At 41.7% G+C, this 21,765-nt stretch overlaps 2 protein-coding genes across 6 annotated transcripts in view; one reads left to right on the top strand and one right to left on the bottom strand.

Moving 5' to 3' along the window:
* Nt5dc1 (5'-nucleotidase domain containing 1) overlaps positions 1-21,765 on the bottom strand; it is a 122,136-nt gene that overhangs the window by 87,452 nt on the left and 12,919 nt on the right. For 2 of the 5 annotated variants that reach the window (XM_076916529.1, XM_034524587.2), the window contains exons 4-6: positions 20,676-20,830; positions 16,856-16,935; positions 15,303-15,387 (exon numbers count right to left, since the gene is read on the bottom strand). In XM_076916529.1, the coding sequence (XP_076772644.1) occupies positions 15,303-15,387; positions 16,856-16,935; positions 20,676-20,830 (320 nt within the window). Of the gene's footprint in view, positions 1-15,302; positions 15,388-16,855; positions 16,936-20,675; positions 20,831-21,765 lie in introns of those variants that run through there. The other 3 variants (XM_076916530.1, XM_076916531.1, XM_034524586.2) reach the window with 2 other exon arrangements.
* Col10a1 (collagen type X alpha 1 chain) lies at positions 7,399-14,257 on the top strand. The gene is made up of 3 exons (XM_034524585.2): positions 7,399-7,535; positions 8,062-8,230; positions 11,421-14,257. The coding sequence occupies exons 2-3, from the start codon at positions 8,077-8,079 to the stop codon at positions 13,289-13,291; spliced, it is 2,025 nt and encodes a 674-aa protein (XP_034380476.1). The 5' UTR covers positions 7,399-7,535; positions 8,062-8,076; the 3' UTR covers positions 13,292-14,257.

Raw genomic sequence — 21,765 nt, 5'->3', positions numbered from 1 at the left:
GATGACTTTGCACTCAGAAGTCAGTTCAGGAATTGTACCTGAGTATCCAGGCAGGTTTTAAAGCCTATAGGTATCAGGGATCAACAGATACTTTGTGACCAATGGGCAGTCCTGCATTTTGTTCCCTGTAGTCCGTGACTACAGAGTTGTTCTGAACACAGGGCACAGAGAGTTTATTAAGTGCCGCCCCATGACCCCCATAACACTGCACATTGGCAGACGCTGTGTGAGGAGAGTCTGGGTGGCTGTGAAGCCACCGGGTAGCCTAAAGATTTGAGGTAAGGGGCTAGTAAGCTCTGTATTTTTAACCCAATCACGTCACTAAGTGGCAGGTACAAAACCATGAAGGGCTTACCACAAATAACGCAGCGATCAATTTAAGTGTAACAGAAAATAAAATAAAACATAAAGCCTTTGTTCAGACTTCTAAAATGATGCTCAGTGTCTCCTGACCTGACCTGAAGTTCCAGGAGGTTTTCATAAACACCTGTTTTTACACATGAGTGTCTCTTTCCAAGCCCTCAGCAGCTATCTAACCACAAAACCACATTAGACTGTTTACACAAATAAATCATTCCAAGCTTTGGACTCCGGCACAGCACCAAATGTCCCTTCACATTTTTTTTTTTTTTTTTTTTTTTTTAAAGAGGAGTGTGGCGTGGCTTGGTGGTAGAGAGAGCTGTAGTCCCCACAGGGCCCTAACTGAACTTCTGGGTGCATTCACCATTTCCACTGGGAAGAAGATGATGTAAGAGGGGAACGGAACACCAGTATCCTGTTGAGTAAGGGAGTGAGGCACAGGCTGAGTCACTGGCCCTTCCCTTCACTGGGCCTTGTTACCAGCACTGTCCCCTTCAGACACCAAACCCATACAAGAGCAACAGGCAAGCAAATCTCTCCACCTAGCGAATGAACAAACCCATTCCCCATGATCTTTTCTCCCCATGCCCTTCACAGCTTATAGTCTATAAGGGAATCATAAATGTTTAAAATCAAAATGCTATACACCTTAAAAGAAAGTTCTGAACATCAAGGGAATGGCCTAAGGATGCATCACAGAGAAACAAAAAACATGTAAGCTCTCCAAAGCACAGGGAAAGTGACTTGGAGACATGGCCCAAACCCTACCTGTAAGATGTCTAAAACTACAGCTAGATCAAGCTGTAGTTTTTAGCCCTAAGGTGGGTCAATATCCAAACAGTCAGTAACAAATAGCATTATGTTTGTAAGGCTGTGAGTAAGCAGAAATAGCACTTGAGGGAATATGCATAATGGTCCATTATCAATGGAGGGGAATTTGATGCTGTCTGAGAAGGTTATGTACCTGTGTTTACTTTCTGACCCATGAATTCAAATTTTAAGAGTCTCTTCCAAAGATATCCAGACAAAAAATATTTACATACACAAAGTTGCTCACTGTAGAAATATTTGCTTTAATAAGAAAAATATAAACGACAAGAGACTAACAAGCTAGACAATGGTAGAAAACACACTGGTATATCTACACAGTGGAGTACTATGAAACTGTAAAAGAGTCAAGATCATTGGTGCATGTATATGGGTTTCATGATAAACAATTACATAAAAACAGATAAAATATAAGAAAGAGAAGATAAAGGAATGAATTGTTTACAAGAGGATACGTTAGTTTTTGAAAGGGCCTGGAGAGATGGTTCAGCTGATAAGAGAGATGGTTCAGCTAATAAAGTTTCTGCCTCTCAGGCACAAGGACCTGAGTTTGGATTCCCCCACACCCTTATAAAAATCCAAGTGGGAGAGACACGTCTGTAATTCCAGGGCCTGTGTGTGTGGGTGGTGGGTTAGGAGGTTGGACAGAGAGAGGCAGGTCATTGAGGCTTGATCACCAGGGAGCTGCAGGCTCAGTGAAAGACCGACCTTTGCTTAAAAACTAAGATGGAGTAGCAGAAGACACCTGATGTGCACTTCTGGCCTCTGCATGTGCACTTGGATCACACACACACACACACACACACACACAGAGAGAGAGAGAGAGAGAGAGAGAGAGAGAGAGAGAGAGAGAGAGAGAGAGAGAGAGCTACCTAAAAAGGAAAGTGAGAAACACCAGGTGGTTAGGTCAGCCATGGGGTGGTGGTGGTGGTGGTGGTGGTGGTGGTTAGAATGCCTATAGCAGGCTTTGTTTTACAGATCTGGGCTGGGCTGGGTAATCTGTGCTGAGCTGAGCTCATTCTGGCTCCTGAAAGACAATTGAGGGGGTTTGTGTGTCCTGTCTTTATTTTGGTCTAGAAAATGGGGATGGCTGGCAGTGTTTGGACCTTGGGATTCAGCCAATACAGAACTGCTGCCCTCATGCTGGATGTTCTCAGCATTCCACAAGAAACAGAGATTGTAGGAAAGTTCAAAGCAAACGTAAAACAGGGCTAAACCAAAACAAACCCAGCAGTGAACTGAGTGAGCAGCACTGCTGGCTCTAGATGAACTATTGCAAAAGAAGTGTGAACATAGTCAGTTGGCTTCACAGATCTTCTGGAAAATGCAAAAAGAGTTGCAAAATTAATCAGTGTAGCCGCTTAACTGTTTTCAGTATCACAGTGTGAGTACAAACTATCTGTACTACAGAATAAGTCAAATGAATCACTACATCACTGCAGGAGAGCTAGGGTGCTCTGGGTGGGATTAAAGAGTGAGAGATGTGCACTTGAGTTCATTCAACAAACACCCTGTGGTCCTGGATGTGAGAGGCATATGTGAGTATAAAGTTATGATACCATGCATATTAAGCTGACAGTACATGTCTGAAGCTTTTAGCTTTGTTCATTGAAAAAGCCAGAAATAACAACATAATGACCAATCTAGGAACAGTGGGCACCTGTAGGACCCAGACAGGTGAAACTTCTATTTCTAATTTCTATTTCCCAATAAGACCACGATTTTATAAGAACTCATTCCAGATCTTGGTCAAGGAAAGTACAGAATGTTGGAAGGGAAAGAGCACAAAAGAGAACTGAAATGATATCAAAGGGATTTGGGAACCTATTTGAGGATGTTCTCACCGTCCAAAGACGGAAGAAAATCCTGAGCAATAATAAGAGTGTGATGGACTGCATGAATTGCATTTAAGTCCCTGAGTTTATGATGGAGCTTGCATCCACACAGACACTGGCCAGGGCCTTGTCACTGGAGGATGCTAAGAAGAAAGCTTGCCGCTGTACACGCTAGTGAGCGCACCTCCCCTTTCTTTTTCCTCTCTTGACAGACTGTATCCCAGGATAACCAAACATTGGCCCAGGCATTTTTTTTTTCCCTTCACACAAAAATTTTAGCTGATGAAATAAAAGAGGAATGATAATAGTTACACACATACCAGCATTTTACAACCTGTAATGAAATAATGAACCTGAAATGAAATAATCATCCTTGTCTAATAACACCAGAGACAAACAGCAACTGAGGGTCTCCCGACAAACACCACACCCCTCTTTCTAAAGTAGCCAAGTGTTCCTGTCAGAGAAGCATTTTGCTTGTATGTGAATGCACGTAGCTCAAACCTGCTTCACACCCACACTCTAGATCTAACGACCAACCAGTGAAGGCAGCACTATGGTAGGCACACAGTATAGATGACTCAGTGTTTCGACAAATGCACTGCTGGTGGGAAAGAAGAGATGGGGCTAAGCAAGCTATTAGCCAGTGGCAATTTATGAATACTACCAGATTACCACTCAGAATTATATGAGACTACGTGTACTTATACATGTCCATAATATACGTGCATGTGAATCTCTGCTGGTATGCATACATACATATAAATGTACATATGTAAATATATATGTATACACATATACACATCTCTACATATACGTATTGTACTTAATAGGTAAATAGGAATTTTTTTTTTTAATTTGTGCTGCATATGTTTACTTCCAACACTCAGGAGGCAGAGGCAAGTGGATCTCTGTGAGTTTGAGGCTAGCCTGATTTACAGAGTAAGTTCCAGGATAGCCAGACAGAGCTACATGGAGAAATCTTATATTGAAAAACCAAAGAAGAGAAGAAAAAAAGAATTTGTTTTCTGAAGAAATCTATTAAGATATTAATAAATGAACTGGTACCATGCATGTGATTTGTTTCAAAATTTGGAAAGGTGGGCAGGGGTGGAAGGGACACTGGTGACTGTGAGTTAAGACGAGGCCATGGGCACCTAAGTATTTACTGTAGCCATTCCCTGGTTATAGATAAGTTCAAATTTTTCTATAATAAAGTTTGAAGTATGAACAAAATAACAAAACATTAGATAGCTAATATTAGAAAGTTATCAGACCACACGTTCCATCTCAGAGTCTATCATGGCCACTGCTTGGCTTTTGGCACCTTAATAAACTCCAAACACTAAGCAAACTGTGTCATATCCCAAAAGACTGTAACAGTGGGGAGAGGCTGAGGACCACTGTGCAAACACCACAAGGACAGGAAGGTACATTATTCACATGGTGTTTACCCAGTGTCTACCATTTAAGAGGCATTTAAGAAATCTTTGGGAAATGAATGAATGAATGACCCAGGGTATGTAATGGCAGTTAACTGCTACATGTGTAAAAACAGCAATTCATATTTGATATTGAAACCTCATTGGGCTTACTGGCTTGAGAGGGTTGGTCCTTCTGTTTCACGTAGAATAAGCTCCTTCATAAAGTCACAGACCAGTCAGTCTGAACAGCTACAAGTAAACACCCAGAATAAAAATAGTTTTATACACACAATTAGGTGTGGGTGTGGCCAGCAAATACTCTGATTCTACAACCTGTTTTGGACAAGGTGGTGCTTCGTATGTGACTAACAAAGCAAACAGTAAGCAGAGCCTATGTGCTGAAGTAAGCAGTTATTTGCCAAGAGAACTGAATATCCAGTCTGCCAGTAAGACACCACGCTTCCCGAAAATCAAGAATACTTACTGAGATATGCACATATATTTAAACATATCCCCCAAAGAAGACACACAACCCCTAAGCATGGACATCAGTTTTCCTTTTCTCTAGAGTATGAAATGAACTCTGATGATGACGCAGTAGTGAATTACAAATCCTCTGGTCCAAGTCTTCTGTCATGCTGATGAAAAGCCAGATGGGTAGGAATGCTAAGTAGGAAGTGCTGAAAATAGGAGGAGGGGTTATGGCTGGAGAAACTGCACGGGGCCAGACTGCTGAGTCCACAGAGCCGAGAACTAGTTCACTGAGCACCCACAGGAATGACACCCAACCAGATACCAGCTCAGTCTCATCAGTGGATGTGACTATATACTGAATTACTAAAGATGTACTTCTACAAAGTACATCCTAGCACTGAGGAGCGGCCGTGCTACCTCCTGCTTCAGAATGGTCTCCAAGGAGCCAGCTGCAGAAGAAGGCAGCTTCTTCTCTCACCTTTTGTGGTTTCTTAGATGCAGTACAGTTTATAGTACTATAAAAACTGGTTTTCAAAATATGATTTATAAAAGAAAAAATACAGACTAGACTATCAGCTCTCTGGTTCTCCTTATAATCTAAACTGATATAAAAGCTGTATTTAAAACCAGGTATAATGGTACACTTCTGTATTCCCAGTATTTGTGAGACTGAGGCAGGAGGATTGCTGTGAGTTGAGAGATTCTTGGACTACTTGGAAGCACTAGGCTAGCTAGCTAGGGTTATATACTAAGACTTTGACAAGCAAAAGCAAAACATGATAATTTAGGTGTTTTTTTTTTTTTTTTTTTTTTTTTTGAGACAGGGTTTCTCTGTGTAGTCCTGGCTGTCCTGGAACTCACTCTATAGACCAGGCTGGCCTCGAACTCAGAAATCCACCTGCCTCTGCCTCCCAAGTGCTAGGATTAAAGGCGTGTGCCACCACGGCCTGGCGATAATTTAGTTTTAAAAGTATTTATTTATTTATGTGTAAGTGTGTATTCTTGAGTGCAGGTATGTGTACCTCATGCACACAATGCCAGAGGAGTCAGAAAAAGGAGTCATATCCCTGGGAACTGGTTGTGAGCCACTATGTATCCACTGAGAACCAAACCCAGGTCTTCTGGAAGAGCAGCCAGAGCTCTTAACGGCTAAGCCATTTCTCCAGTATCATGGTAATGTAGATTGCTAAATATGGCAATCAGCAAAACATTTAAAAGAAGGGAAAGGAAGAATAAATTATGCATTTATATTTCAGCAAGGTGGCTCTACAAGGTTTTGTTCAAATAAACACAGGAAAAAACCTGTAACAGGGACAGGAAAATGAAAAGAACAAACTTTTTTTTTTTTTTTTTCATTTACTCGAGTCAATATTCTAATTACCAATCAATCCTGAGCCCTTATTACTCTAATTCTAGCTAGATATAAAAGAACTCATGTATTTGTACTGAACACCGAATTTGCTCCAAGCACGGTCACCTGCACAGCTGACACGACTCAGATCCAGAATGAGGACACTAATAGGGATACAGCACTTGGTCTCTCAGCTCCTCGAAACTGCATTTCTTAGGATCCTGAAACACCGATGATAGTTCTCTAAGGCTGTGAAAGGAAAACCAACTACTTACACTGATGGAGACCATGTTTATTTCTTTGGGAGAAAAGCCTAATTGGGACGCTTTAAGATCCCTGTAGAAAACTGCATCATTAGTCAACTGTATTTTTAAAAGGCAAAGCCTGAGGATTTTTCTCCCTTTGAAATGAATGTAGCAATCTTATGTAAACATACAATAGGATTATCAGGGTAACAGCCTTTTCAACTACACAGTAAAATGAAAACTAGAGGAGAGCCTAAGGCCACTTGCTGACCTTTGTGTGGCAGCTGAGTACAGAATTTAAACCCTTCAGGGTTACTGAACAGCTAATAGCCATAAGTCCAAGATGCCTTGCACTTGCCCTAGAGTTTTAAAATATTTAATATAAATATATCTGAAATATTCAATGCTATCTTTTTCATGCTTCTAAGAGCTTTCCCTAAAATCCTGTTTTGCAAAAGAATATACCTACATTTTCCCCTTGAGCTTAAGTCTTCCAGGTTAGCAAGCATTTAGGGAAGCTATTTTTACATAACTTTTCCCCCTAATAACTGAAGGATTAACATGATGATTTAAATCCATATTCTCCCCAAAATAAGTCTCATATTTTTATATATTACCAAATATTTTTAGTCAAATAACACAAGAAGGTACTTCTTAAAAAAGGGCAAACCATCAGTCCATCATGAACCAACATTGAAGTCAGAACTCCTAAAAAAAAAAGAAAAAAAAATGGTGCACAGCTAAAGCTATTAATATATAATGGAGACAAAGAGTTTATTTTTCAATGAGAATAACAAGGAAAAGAGCCTGATTTTGTACGGCTGCCCAACAGGACTTCCCACCATAATTAGTGCTCCTCACCCCTGAGGGGAGGAGCTTAGGCTCAGGGTAACCTCATGCAATAGGAGAAAACCGTATAAATACTCCAGGGCAGCTGTGGGGAGGGCATTACCCACTGCTCACTGCAGAGGAAGCCAGGAAAGCTGCCCCACACATCTCCAGGAACTCCCAGCACCAGGTAAGCCTCGGCTGAGGGTCAATGGGAGACATCCCGCCAGCTGGCTTGGAAACAGGCTTCATTCAGTCATATCTTTGTGTATGTGCATGATTTTTAAAAGTGGCTTTCTACCAAAAGGTACCCAGACGGGTTCATTTTATTCATCTATTTAAGACACTTTTAATGAAAATGACTGTATGATTTTGCCTTAATGTGAATTTCAATTTATCTTGAAAGTTCTAGCTATTTCAAGTTATGTCAAAGAGTCTGGATTATTTAATATAGTCATCTAGTTATGAGACTATTTGGTGGAGATCATTTTATTTTTAGAGCATTATTTGAAGGCAGCTTCCAAAAGCTAGTAAGGTAGATATATTCATGCAACAAAAACTTTCCTTTTACAATTTTATAGAATATATTCAAAGTATAAAAAGGTCATTCATTAAAAAAAATGAAATACCTATATAAAAAATCATCTGTAGGACATCACAGCAATGAAACAGATCAGTGATGGAGCTATGTGTAATTATTCTCTTCTGTTTTTCAGAATCCATTTGAAAAGATGCTGCCACAAATACCCTTTCTGCTGCTAATGTCCTTGACCCTGGTTCATGGAATGTTTTATGCTGAGCGGTACCAAACTCCCACAGGCATAAAGGGCCCGCTTGCCAGCCCCAAGACGCAGTTCTTCATCCCATATGCCATAAAGAGTAAAGGTAAACTCACCTGTACACTCTGTTTACCAGATGTTAATGATGAGCCCTGTAACAAAATAACTTCCAGTCTGTTCTTATTCTATGTTTAAGTCTTGACTGGCTTGAGCTATTACAGTGGAATGATACATGGAAGTAACATGTCAGTATAGGAACGTAATACCCCGGAGAAGTTGGTATGAGAGAAAGACTGGGGAATATCAAAGACTTTTAACTAATTGCTAAGTCCTAGCTGTGTGGGCTCAGAGTTCCAAGGGCTGCTGTGAAGTTTAAATGTGTCTACATCTGCTGACTGTGTATGTCTAGCTATTGCTATATTCATGCATGGTTTCTTTCCCGGCTTCTCTCTCAGGGAGAGTCTGAGACATTTTATCTTTCTCTGGAATCTATCCCTCACCTGTCTGGCTTTGTTACTATGTTACTATTTGAAGGCCGCTTCCAGAAACTAGTAAGACATACATATTCATGCAACAAAAACTTTCCTCTTACAATTTTTATGGACTATATTCAAAGTATAAAAGGTTAGTCATTAAAAAAAACATGAGATACCTATATAAAGAATCATCTGTAGGACATCACAGCAATGAAACAGATGAGACAGTACAGGTGTCAAACTGTCAAAGAGGGCAACAATCAGGTCTTATCTTTGCTAATTCCATCTATAACATCAGGCATGACTATTGACAATATAAACATCTTCAGATTTCCCTTGTCCACAGTATTTTTCATTTTGGCCACATATTTTGTCCTGCATTGAGTGAAGGCATGTGTCATACCATTTAAATGGTAGAGTTTTGAAGGCAAGCATTTAGAAAAAAAAATTCAAATGTTTAAGTATGTCTTTTTTAGAAGGGAATTTAGATGTTTCATGAAAGGCAGCTTAATATTAAAAAGGATGAGAGACACTCTTGACTGCCTCATAACATAGGTAAGCTGAAGGGAAGAGAAAAGGGAGAAGGAATGAATAGAAGACAGCCTTAACCTACCTTAAAGCAGTGAGTGTGGTCGGAAATGCCAACAGGCAACAATGGGTTCAGCACTCTGATCAAATCCAGACTTTATTAGAACCTTACACCTTTTAGTATCACAACAATTGTCGAATTAAAACCCAAATGCACCACGGTTAGAAGGTTAAAGGTATTTCAGTCTTCACGCCTAAAGCATTATCATTATCCTACTGCTCTTACAGAACACATGGAAATATTGTCTTAACAGACACAAAGCCAAAAAGCTGTATTTTAACTATTAAATCTGCCCTGGTCTCTTTTTCATAATGAACAGAAATTGCATTCACTGCTCACCACTGCCAGGCATCAGTGCCCTGTAACAAACATGCTCACATCAAGGTGACAGCAGGAACCCAGACAGTTCCTATGCAATCCCTGGGCAAACCTTCTCAGCACGTGCTAACAGAGAGAGACAGAGAGATCAGCCAAAGCCTATTCAATTGTGCTGCGGGGAAGCTACCCAGCCACAGTGCACAGTTGGACATGTAAGAACCTTAAGAGAAGGTAGCTTCTAGTCTCAAGGGTTGCTGCTGCAACAGTCTTACTTTTCTAGACTGCAGGCTACAAGCTGATGGCTGTCCCCTCAAACATTCACAGAAGCCATTCGTACTTGCACTGAGAGGTTTAGGATCCCAAGAGCAGTGGTTCAAGATAAAATGGTCCTCAGCCTGTCACCGGAGGTCAAGTGGTGCTATCCTTTCCTGTCACATGTGCTTCCTACTTTGTCTTAACATAAAAACCATATCTCCACAATTCCATGACAATTATCTTTGTATAACTATAATCTTTATAATTAGTTGCTGAAGCAAATTCTGCATTTGAAAACTATGTCATTTGACTCCAAGCCATTAAAGATCCCTTATTTATTAATCAATCTTAACTGTGTCAATATTACACATATTTATCATGAATGTATACCAAAGTTAATCTCAGGAGTTATCTTTGAGAATATTAGTAACTACTCTTGTCTGACTGCTCTTTTAAGTGCCAGCTACTTAATAGGAGAGAGTTTAAAAAAATTAATGTACTTGCATATCAACAACTAACAGCTAAAGCAAATTATATTCTTAAAAGCATTATCAAAGATAATTTAGAATAGTTAATAACTATTCTTTAGTCTCCAGTTTGACTTTTTTAAGTCATTAAAGTCTTAAGAGTTTATTATATTAAAAAAGCTTAGCTAAAAAGTGATAGGTTTATAGTTAAGTGTTTTTTAAGGACGGACACACACACATACACACCTACACACACACACACACACACACACACACACACACACACACACACACCGTGCACAGACACATATAAAATGGGTAACAGATCACAGTTAAACATCACTTTTTACAGTTTTGAGCTATCTACTGTCTCATTTGATAAATCAGCAGTACTTTGTACTTTGTGCTACTTTCCAACAGTACAAAAAAAATCTAAAAGTTTCTGGAAACTTATTAAATAAGATAATTTAAGTAAAAATTGCATGAGTCAATATTAAAAATCACCTGCAACTTTACTGTCAACTTTACTTGAATGTAGTTTCTCTGAGACATAAATACTTTGTATGATGCTTACAATGACTACAGCCAATAGACAGAAACCAGCATCATCATCATAGTATAGAGTAATGTCTAGTAGACTGTAGGCTACATCCCCCAACTGAGTTGCTTCTTAAAGTATGCATCGCATGTTACGTCTGAGGCCTCTAGGTCACATTCTGTGCTTTCCTTATCTCAGCGGTCCAACAGTGTGTTCTGTCACGGGCACTCAATAAGGGGTCACTAAAGTTATGTTTAGCACACCAGGACAGAGCTTTGGTTAAACGAATCCACAGCTTTATGAGATTAAGCACTTCCTGAGTTTTGATCATCAGTTTGAAACTATCTTATGAGCCTCATCAACGCATTATGTATAAGTCCTGTCATTCTTTGCCTCTGTTGTAAGTTGATAAAGGAGAACAAAAGCCCAAGTACATATCGAGGTTGAAAAATAACCAGTCTAAATCTAAGCTGTTTGGTAGGTGAACGAATACATCACCCAGCCCATGCACACCCACGCAGGACTGTTGTGTGTGCAGAAGAGTTACCTGCAACACAGGACGCTATCAAACTTTGTCCTCATCAGGCTTTCAGAATCTCTAGTTGCTTTAATGTTGCTGCTTATGCTGGACGGTATATTGGTGTGTCTTACAGGGATTCCAGTAAGAGGAGAACAAGGCATTCCTGGTCCACCAGGCCCAGCCGGACCTCGAGGACATCCAGGTCCCTCAGGACCTCCAGGAAAGCCAGGCTATGGAAGTCCTGGACTTCAAGGAGAGCCAGGGTTGCCAGGACCACCAGGAATATCAGCCACAGGGAAGCCAGGCCTGCCAGGCCTGCCAGGCAAACCAGGGGAGAGAGGACCATATGGACACAAAGGAGATATTGGCCCAGCTGGCCTACCAGGACCTCGGGGCCCTCCAGGGCCCCCCGGAATCCCTGGCCCAGCCGGAATTTCTGTGCCAGGAAAACCTGGACAACAGGGACCTACAGGTGCCCCAGGGCCTAGGGGCTTTCCTGGAGAAAAGGGGGCAACAGGAGCCCCCGGTATGAATGGAAAGAAAGGGGAAACAGGATATGGTGCTCCTGGCCATCCAGGCCCCCAGGGTCCCCCAGGACCCCCTGGCCGCCCTGGAGTGGGAAGAAGAGGTGAAAACGGCTTTCCAGGACAGCCGGGCATCAAAGGTGACCGGGGATTCCCAGGAGAAACGGGACCATCAGGTCCACCAGGGCCACAAGGTCCTCCTGGGAAGCAAGGACGAGAAGGCATTGGGAAGCCAGGAGCCACTGGATCCCCTGGTCAGCCAGGCATCCCAGGAGAAAAAGGCTACCCAGGGGCTCCAGGAATAGCTGGGCCTCCAGGAACTCCTGGCTTTGGAAAACAAGGCTTGCCGGGTTTGAGGGGACAGAGGGGACCTGCTGGTCTTCCTGGGGCTCCAGGTGCCAAAGGGGAACAAGGGCCAGCAGGTCATCCTGGAGAACCAGGTCTGACTGGATCCCCTGGGAATATGGGACCCCAAGGACCTAAAGGAATCCCAGGGAACCATGGAATCCCAGGCGCTAAAGGTGAGTCAGGTCTGGTTGGGCCTGCAGGGCCCCCCGGGGCTAGAGGAGCAAGGGGTCCCCCTGGGTTGGATGGAAAAACAGGGTATCCTGGGGAGCCAGGTCTCAATGGTCCTAAGGGTAACCCAGGGTTACCAGGCCCAAAAGGTGATCCTGGAGTGGGAGGAGCCCCTGGTCTTCGAGGGCCTACTGGCCCTATAGGAGCTAAAGGAGTGCCTGGACACAATGGTGAGGCAGGGCCAAGAGGCGAACCTGGAATACCAGGTACCAGGGGCCCCATTGGGCCCCCAGGTGTCCCAGGATTCCCTGGATCTAAAGGTGACCCTGGGAACCCAGGTGCTCCGGGCCCAGCTGGCGCAGCAACTAAGGGCCTCAATGGGCCCACTGGTCCCCCAGGTCCTCCTGGTCCAAGAGGCCACAGTGGACAACCTGGTCCCCCAGGTCCCCCAGGTCCCCCAGGACTCCCCGGACAAGGAGTCATGCCTGATGGCTTCATAAAGGCAGGCCAGAGGCCCAGGCTTTCTGGGATGCCTCTTGTCAGTGCTAACCATGGAGTAACAGGCATGCCCGTGTCTGCTTTTACTGTCATTCTCTCCAAAGCTTACCCAGCAGTAGGTGCCCCCATCCCATTTGACGAGATTTTGTACAACAGGCAGCAGCATTATGACCCACGATCTGGGATCTTTACCTGTAAGATCCCAGGCATATACTACTTCTCCTACCACGTGCATGTGAAAGGGACTCACGTTTGGGTAGGCCTGTATAAGAATGGCACGCCCACGATGTACACGTATGATGAGTACAGCAAAGGCTATCTGGATCAGGCTTCAGGGAGCGCCATCATGGAGCTCACAGAAAATGACCAGGTGTGGCTCCAGCTGCCCAATGCAGAATCAAATGGCCTCTACTCCTCTGAATATGTCCACTCGTCCTTCTCAGGATTCCTAGTGGCTCCCATGTGAGTAATTCCTGTCAGGCTCATCCCTCCGCTTAGAAAGGCTTCCCCCCAGTTCCATCGCTCCCTCCCTGGAGATGCATATGGAGGTAGGCTAAAAGTAATGTGAACAACTGAAACGCTCTAAAGCGCACTCTTGTAAAAGTGAGCAGTAACAGTCGGTACGTGAGGTTCCTCCCGAACACCTGGCAATCCTAAAGCCCTGGAGGGTTTCTGTCATTCTACCAATATTTATATTTTTTTAACAGAAATTTTTAAAAAAGCCTCACAAAAACAGAAATAAAACTCTAATTCACCATAAATCTCATTTCAAAAACTCAACATTCCATTTTCAAAAAAGCTCATTTTTAATAATATGAGAACATCTAGAAAACATGCAGGAAATATCATGTAACTTTATGTTCTTTAAATACTTGAATATTCAAATTGAAATGACACTGTATACCCTAGGATACTTCTGATGGTGCATCACTCGATGGTTCATACAACCCCTTTCATCAAGATAAATTCAAATGCACAGGTACACACATAGTTTCTGAAGTCACATAAGAAACCAAAATACTACATTAAAATTAATTTCAATCACAAGGTGCTTTGTCACAGCTGTTTCAAGCTTTTCTGCAATTACAGAAAGTCCACATCCTGGTGCAACTTGGAAACAGATGTCTGACTTATTCCTATGTCAGTAACACAGTGTGATTACTCTGATTTAATTCCTTGCATCTTTGTAGAATGATTTTATGGGCTTATACAACATTAGAATAGAAACTCTGTGTGCCTTCCATTCCAGTGAAAGTATAAATTAACATTAAGGATTTCAACATCAGACCAGAAATGAAAAGACATTATTTATTTATGCTCTGTACTGTATTTTTATATTACTGTTTAAAACTGGTAAGCTGTACCTCACTTATTAAAGCCTGGAGTATTTAATCTACTTGGTATTACAAAGCAATAAAACAACATGAATAGACCTTTATTCTATGCTGAGTTCATTTCAAGGTGACAACAGGCTGTTCTCAACCATGCTTTACAGCTTTTCATTGGCTGAAGCTAATAAAAACAGTGAAGTGGTGGGTGACTTTACAGTTGCCATGCTCTGTCACGGTGGGAATGGCACATGCCAGGTACTGTGAGGATGTAAAAAACAGCCTCTGTGAGCCTGGACCAAAGCTGATGAGTAGACACAGGGAAATAAAAACATATAAACTTCAGAACACTTCAGACAAAACACTTCAGAACACTGGTTTTGTCTTGGAGGGAGAGAAGAAGGTGTCAGACAAATATCAAATTGGAACAAATATCCTGCAATTATTATTTATTGCCTTAGCACATTTTAGTCATAATATTTAAAATTATTTTGATGGCTTGATTTACTGAAAAGAAGGCAAGTAATTTTTTTTGGGTGTCAATCAAAAGTCAACATAATTTCAAAACTTAGAATCCTGCTGATTAGCATCTACTGGCCCACTTGTTAATCAATCCAGTCTGACTCAATCACTAGGGCAGCGTAACATAAAGACTATTCACTCCCTGAACTAAGACTCTCTGTAAACCTGCAACAAAGGAAAACGAAGTCTTAGCTCAGGGGTGGCAGTAACTCTGCTCCCATCCTGGGCCAACAACTCCAGTTCCTTAAACAATGAGATGGAATGGAAGTCCTATCAGTAGGCACTTTATCTGTCCCTCCGTTACCACTACACTGCAGGTCACAGGTGTCATCAGCTCTGCTCTTAAGAAAACAAGGACTGGGACTTTCATTCTAGGAAACACCCTCCTGCCCATGATGGAGAACTGCACTGGGAGACATCTGGAGGTAGCTGGATAAACTGGCTCCGATTCCTGACAGTTATAACCACAGAACAGATATAAATACAGGTATCAGAACTAATTTTAGAGCAAACATTTTTACCAGATTAAATCCCCAGTAAGAAGCAAAAGAGGTAGACTCTATCTAATTCAGTAGACACGGGCAGTCAACAAACCTCTACCAGGAGGCCTCTCTTCACGTTACTCACCCTTAAAGGCTGACATTTTAAAATTGTGTTGTATACCAGCAACTACATCCTTCCAAAAATCAAATGTTTTTTGACCTCTGTTCTGCTAAAAGAAGAAATTTCCAAATGTAACAAGTGCAGTAATTCTGCTTCTAAACATAGTGGTAAGCTACAGCAAACTGTTACATGTATCTACTTTAAGGTAGGAATTTGGGTTTTAGAAAACATGACTGATTAATACAGAAATATTCCTCAAAAGTCACTGCTACAAGTCAACGCACAAATAAACATCACTAAATATCACTGTAGTTCACATAGCCCAACTAAGGGAAAAATGTCCACTCATACAGCCTAACACTACAGAATATCTAACTATGTAAGAAATTTACAAAGCTCATAGTTTCTGAAATAACAGAACACACTTCTTAATACATTATGGTAATACAGGGCCCAAAGCAGGTTAGTTCAGAATTCAGTGTCCATTTAACCTGCATTTCTACAGAAAAATCAGTAAATATATATATATATATATATATATATAGATATATATATATATATATATCTCCAACTTCACAACTCTATAGCTCTTTGCTTCATAGAAACATTAACAGTGTCTTCTCTTTATACAAAAAGGCCACTACATATTTATATATAATTATGCGCATTACAAAATACAAAAGACTGATGACCTGGACTGAAGTTCAGCAGTAGAGCCCTTCCCTGGAAGCTGCAGAACTTGGGTTTGATCCCCAGGCTTGGAGGGGAGGGGAAGACTTGACACTCTGTCCACCTCCATTGGTGTCAGATAAGTAGCAGACTCCACTTTATGCTAATAAAAACTACAATGCTGAGAACATGCCTCAGCAGAGATATGCATGCATACTCTAGGCCCTGAGGAAATCCCCAGCTCCAAACCAAACCAAAAATCGCTCCTGCTCAATGAAAACCTTCATGAATGTCTGACCATAATTCTTATTTTCATAATAAGCCACTTGTACACTTAACTGTGACTTTAAAATACAATGTATGCAAAAAGAAAAGAAATACTGGCATGCAAACCCAGTTACATTCATAGGTCTTAAGTCTAGCTATAAGTTGTCAATTTACAAGATTTATTTCATCTGGGCAGGCACAAAGCAAAAGATTAATTTAAAAATTTTGCCTCATGTTTCTGGTTTGATATTCAAAATACATAAGACACATGGAATTTTTCTTAATTAACTGTACTGTTTTTTTTTTTTTTTTTTTTTTTTAATCTGCTAATGAAAGCAAGAAAATATTTATTCAGGGCATATTTTCTGTTTCCTTTTTCTAGGCGTTTACGCCCCCTACTGGAGAAGAGGGTGTCCTTTTCTTGACCAAACTAAAAAAAGGGTATCATTATTTAATTTTCCAAAAATATTTTTGACCAATTTCACCATGTTTTGCTTCCTCGGTCACCTCTGAAACCACCCAAAGAAAACAGTGAAATCTCAATTCAAGATTTACACATAATTACATAATTAACTCCTCTTACTTATGACTAAATACAGTTTTTTTTTTCCTTTAAAAAAAAAACCTTAGCGCCCACTCACCTTTGTTAAAGAGTCCACCACTCTGGCGCACAGAAGAGCCCCTGGTAGGTCAAAGTAGTTATCATAGAAATAACACTTTCCTAAAACAAACAAACAAACAAACAAACAAGAAAAATCAGTGTCCCCTGCTTGTAGAAAATAGAGAAACAAGTCTAAGGAGAGTCTGGATGCTCATTTAATTATCTCCACTTTATGTCATTCTGTGTGTTGGAGGTAGGGGAAGAGGTGTGTAGTGTGTAGTATGCAACTGCAAGTGGAGTCCAGACGACAACTCGTGCCGCCATCCACCATTTGTTTCTAAGAACACCGGCTTCTATGCGTTTCCAGTTCCAAGCGCTGGGATTACAAGTGCATGTGGCACATGATAGGGTTTCTAAAGGTGATTTCTGGAGATTGAACTCAGATTCTCCCTAGCCTTTTTCATTTTTAGTTGGGGCATATTTTATTCATGTTACATTTGTCCTTGAATGCACAATGATAGTTTGCTGGATATGGAGAGAACTTTTTATAGTAATTTTAGTAAAAACTCCCATTCCAATTCAAACTGGCATTGCTACAAGCTATCCTTTTTTTTCATATTTTAAAGATTTATTGTTTCTTAATGAAGTGTGTCTGAACATTGTCTCTGCATGTATGTATGCACAATATGAGTACCTGGTGCCTGTGGAGGCCAAAAGAGGGTGTAAGAGCCCCTGGAACTAGAGTTACAAACAGCTTTGACCTGTGATGTGGGTGCTGGGAACTGAACCCGGGTCTTCTGCTAGAATAAGTGCCCTTAACTGCTGAGGTATCTCCCAGTCCCCACCCTCATCTTTTGAGGACTGTTTAAGTTCCAGTGACACTCTAAAAAAGTTGAAATACGACACCTGTAACACCTGTAAGTTAAACATTTTATTAAAACACATTTCAGTAGCAAAATATATAACCTCAAAGCAGACTATATTATCACTATAAAATACAATATGAAGAAGCCATGATATATTACTAGTCACCAAATCTCATAACAGTCAAATCTTACATTAGCGTCCTATGAAACGTTCTCCACAAACTTCCCTAACACCTGTGCTGATTAACCCACGAAACACTGCATTCAACTTTCCTGCTACTTTAGACAAATCGGAAAATCTGAGAATATCCAGGGTAATGACAAGAAAAAAAGTCATGCTACGTGAGTGGCCTGTATCAGAAAAACTCAAGAGTATGGACACTCCAGGGTCTCACCTGAGAAAAGGATTAAGGTTTATTCTGTGTGGCCTTGGGGTAAATCAAACTCAAGGTCTTCCTTGGCACATTTGTCACCTTTGGATTTCCACGTCCCAGGTAATGCTCTCTTCTGATGGTGCATGTTGCATCCCTGTGACCCAACATCTGACTCCAGCTGTGCTGCTGAGTATCATGGCACAACAGATGTAACATAGTCCAGTCGTGTGCTTTCCCCCAAAGGCCCAGGCACCACATGGCTCAGATGGCCAACTCAACTAACTCACCTCAGCCTCCAGTGAAATCCAGAGCCCATTGTTCCCTATTTCTATAATACTGAATATAAACATAGTCTAATTGTACTGTGGAACCACTAGACCTTTTTTTTCTTCATACTTCTCTACACTTATAAAATTTTATAATGGGATGGCAGAAGGCTCAGTGGTTAAGAGAGTTCACTACTCTTCCAGAGGACCTGAGTTTAGATCCCAGCACTCAAGATTCCAAACACCTGTAACTCAGTCCCAGGCTGCCCTGACATCCTCTTCTGGGCACTGTATGCACATGCACTTAAAAGGTTTTACTTTTATTAGAGGCGGGCAGTCTGATATCCCATGTCGAGTACCAGACAGAACTGGTTAGGTTGTTGCAAGTTTAGAACCCTGGTAAATCAGTAAATCTCATAATTGAAATGCAGGGATTCAAACTAACTTCTGACCAGGTTCCTGTCTTGGAACACATGACCACCACAACAGCCCACTAAGAGGACCATGACAACAGGTCACATAGCATAGAACCAAGAGTTCTCCATGCTAATGAGGCATCTAGATAGGCCCCCGAGTGTCTAGCCAATGAGTTTCCCTTTTTGGGTATCCCTTCCTGCAAAAGGTATTTTTATATCTGGTTCACCCTGAGTGAGATATATGCATCTTCGTCTGCCATGAATAAATCAGTTAGACAAGCAAGGACTGTCTCCTTCTTCAAGGACTGCTGTCGGGGTTGGGGGAGGCCTTCCTCATAGAGAGTGACATCCAAGTCTCCCTCCCTGCTCCTGGCACTCACTTGGAGCTAAGCTGGACACACACACACTCATCACACCTGTGCCTCATAGTCCCCATCGGTGTCCATGTTCACAGGAGTTTGAGAACCACAGCATCTGTCCCAGATGTTTCTCACCTAGAGAAACACAGGCTGCAACCTCTATCTTAGACTGTATTTCCCCTTCTCTGAGTGGCATGTTGGCAGCCACCTCACCAGCAAGGAAGAAACACAGCCTAACACCTCTGCCTACTGCCTTTGAGACACCCCAGCAGTGAGGCGGAATAACAGAAATCAATCCCAGGTTCTGACACCTGGATGACAACTCTGCCCAACAAACCAAGTAAGATTTGACCCATTCAAAGTCACCAAGATGCACATGGGGAAATGAAGCAGAAGGAGCTGTCAATTCAAAGAAAGAGCGCCCTTAGGTGGGCATACAGTGAGCAAATGAGCCTGTCATAACTGGGCACCTGCATTTTCATTGCTGTGGAATACTCTGCTTTTAAAAATATTCAAGATTTTGAATTACTTCTGAAGCAAAACACTTAGCTATGTGCTTAGCTTTCCTTGGGAAAGGGAAGAAATTACTTAACAGGGCTTTTTGCTCTTGGGAATTGAACATACAACTTCACACACTGGCATACTGTACTCATGAGGGTTGTTCCCAGGCAGAGAAAACAATTCATTATCATTACTTGGGAAGGAAAATTTGACTGAGATGTGCAAAAGCATCCAATACTGAACTCTAAAGCAAAGTCTTGTTTTCCTTACCCACTGATTTTGTCAAGCCCATTCATGCCTCCTAATACTTTCAAACCACCAGAAAGATTGAAAACAAACATCTCAAAAGAAGGCAAGTGTAAGAAGGCCACACAACAGTAACAAACAAACGTTAGCCATTTTTAGGTTGTCACAGGTCTGAAAGGGAAAAGGTATATTTTAACACTCTAGAGCAGTAGAAAGAACAGAGGTTTAGGGCAGAGAGAACAGAGAAACAGCCTAATTGTAATGAGGACTCCTTGTCCATAAAAAGATCTTAACAACTTCAAATCAACCCATGCATATAATTTCTAAAATATTGCCTGTTTAGCTTTGGTAATACTCTTCACAGACTTGAAAAGAACATGTGGAGTCATTTTAGAATAAAAATCAGAGGCAGGAGATAGGGCTCTCTATAAGAAAGCAGAATCTAAGGGACAGGAGTACCAGGCAGTGGAGATATGAAGACATGGGAGACACAGAAACTGAGGACAGAGCATGTTACTAACTGCTGCATAAAGAACCCAGTCCAGCTAGGGGATGCACCATCTACAAGGTGGTCCTTTTACTCCAGAACAAACATGAGTGAAAGGAGATTCAAGGAAAGCTTCATTATACCAGTGGAAACGTGGCTTAAAAGTAAATGCTGAACTAATGCCAAACAGAAACCAGACACGCCTGAAAAATAATATATCCTAGTGCTATAAAGTTAAATCCATTCCTTTGGACATCTTGCTTGGCAAGGGTCAGAGGTGTTTCTTTGTGTCCTCATACTAGAGGTAACAGGCTAAAGTGAAGCTGAGTGAGGGATGAGCCCTACCTGAGCAGCAAGGAATGTCAGACACACTGCGCTTGTCTGATGCACAGGGCTTGTCTGATGTACAGCGTCTGTCCGACACACAGTGCCTCCACTCCTTCTTGCCATAGGTCTCAGTCAGTGCCTCTGGAGTCATCATCTTGGTGCCGTGGCTTGCCCTGTAGAAGAGAGAGGACTGCAGAGCTCAATACAATTCCCTTGAATACATCTTTGAGGACAGTGAAACTACTGAACCCCATTCCGACTGGACTTAACATGTGATCCTACTGCCTCAGCCTACTGAGTGTTACTCATGGGCTACCATGGTCAACTATTGTTTTTGTTTTTATGTATTTCGTTTTCAGCTGGGTTGATCTCAAACGGTCGAGGATTCTATAAGCCCTTCATGGTCATAGCATAACAACCAAAAGTCTATGCACTTAAGGCAGAAAACACTTGCCTTAAGAAACACAAGTGAAAGTGGATCAGTTCAAAGCTCATTGTCCGGATGCTTTGGGATTTCTGCCACAACCCTGGCTCTTCTATTTTTAACCTATCCAGTAGCAAATGAGGAGGAGCTGCCCTATGCGAGGGTACTGCTGCAGAAGGTGTAGGTTTTTTTGTAGAGAAGCTGTGGTGTCATCAAAAGACAGAACACGAAGCCAGTGTGGTGGCATGTGCTTCGAACCCCAGCTCCTCCAGCGTAAGGTCAAAGGCCCACAGGTTTAAAGCCATTCTGGAAACCTTAAGAGAGACCTTGCCTCAGACATAAAAAGAAAAAGAAAGCACTGGGAATGTAGACTAGTGGTAGGAAACTAGTCTGGTGTATGTGTGGTCCTGGATTCTAATGCCAGTAACATGTACATGTACACACACACACACACACACACACACACATACACGGCAAGAGCAAAACACATATCCAACTGGAACAATAATTAGGAGACAACCAAGTAGACTGGATGGAAAGGGTGACATGGGTAGCAGGGAAGAAAAGCAGGTTAGAATATAAACCACATCAGTTCCACACAAGTGGTAAGCACCTAGCACCAAGGGCCTGTGGAAACAAGAGTGGACAATCCACCCACACAAGGACACATACATCAGATCGCCA

Source organism: Arvicanthis niloticus, chromosome 20 (assembly GCF_011762505.2).
Source record: "Arvicanthis niloticus isolate mArvNil1 chromosome 20, mArvNil1.pat.X, whole genome shotgun sequence".
Lineage (NCBI taxonomy): Eukaryota > Metazoa > Chordata > Mammalia > Rodentia > Muridae > Arvicanthis > Arvicanthis niloticus.
This window is presented reverse-complemented; position numbering and strand designations above follow the sequence as displayed.

Excerpts from the sequence above, each read along its gene's own strand:
- Col10a1 (XM_034524585.2), top strand. The coding sequence starts at position 8,077 with ATGCTGCCACAAATACCCTTTCTGCTGCTAATGTCCTTGACCCTGGTT. Across the intron at positions 8,231-11,420 it reads ATATGCCATAAAGAGTAAAG|GGATTCCAGTAAGAGGAGAA; the intron begins GTAAACTCACCT and ends TGTGTCTTACAG.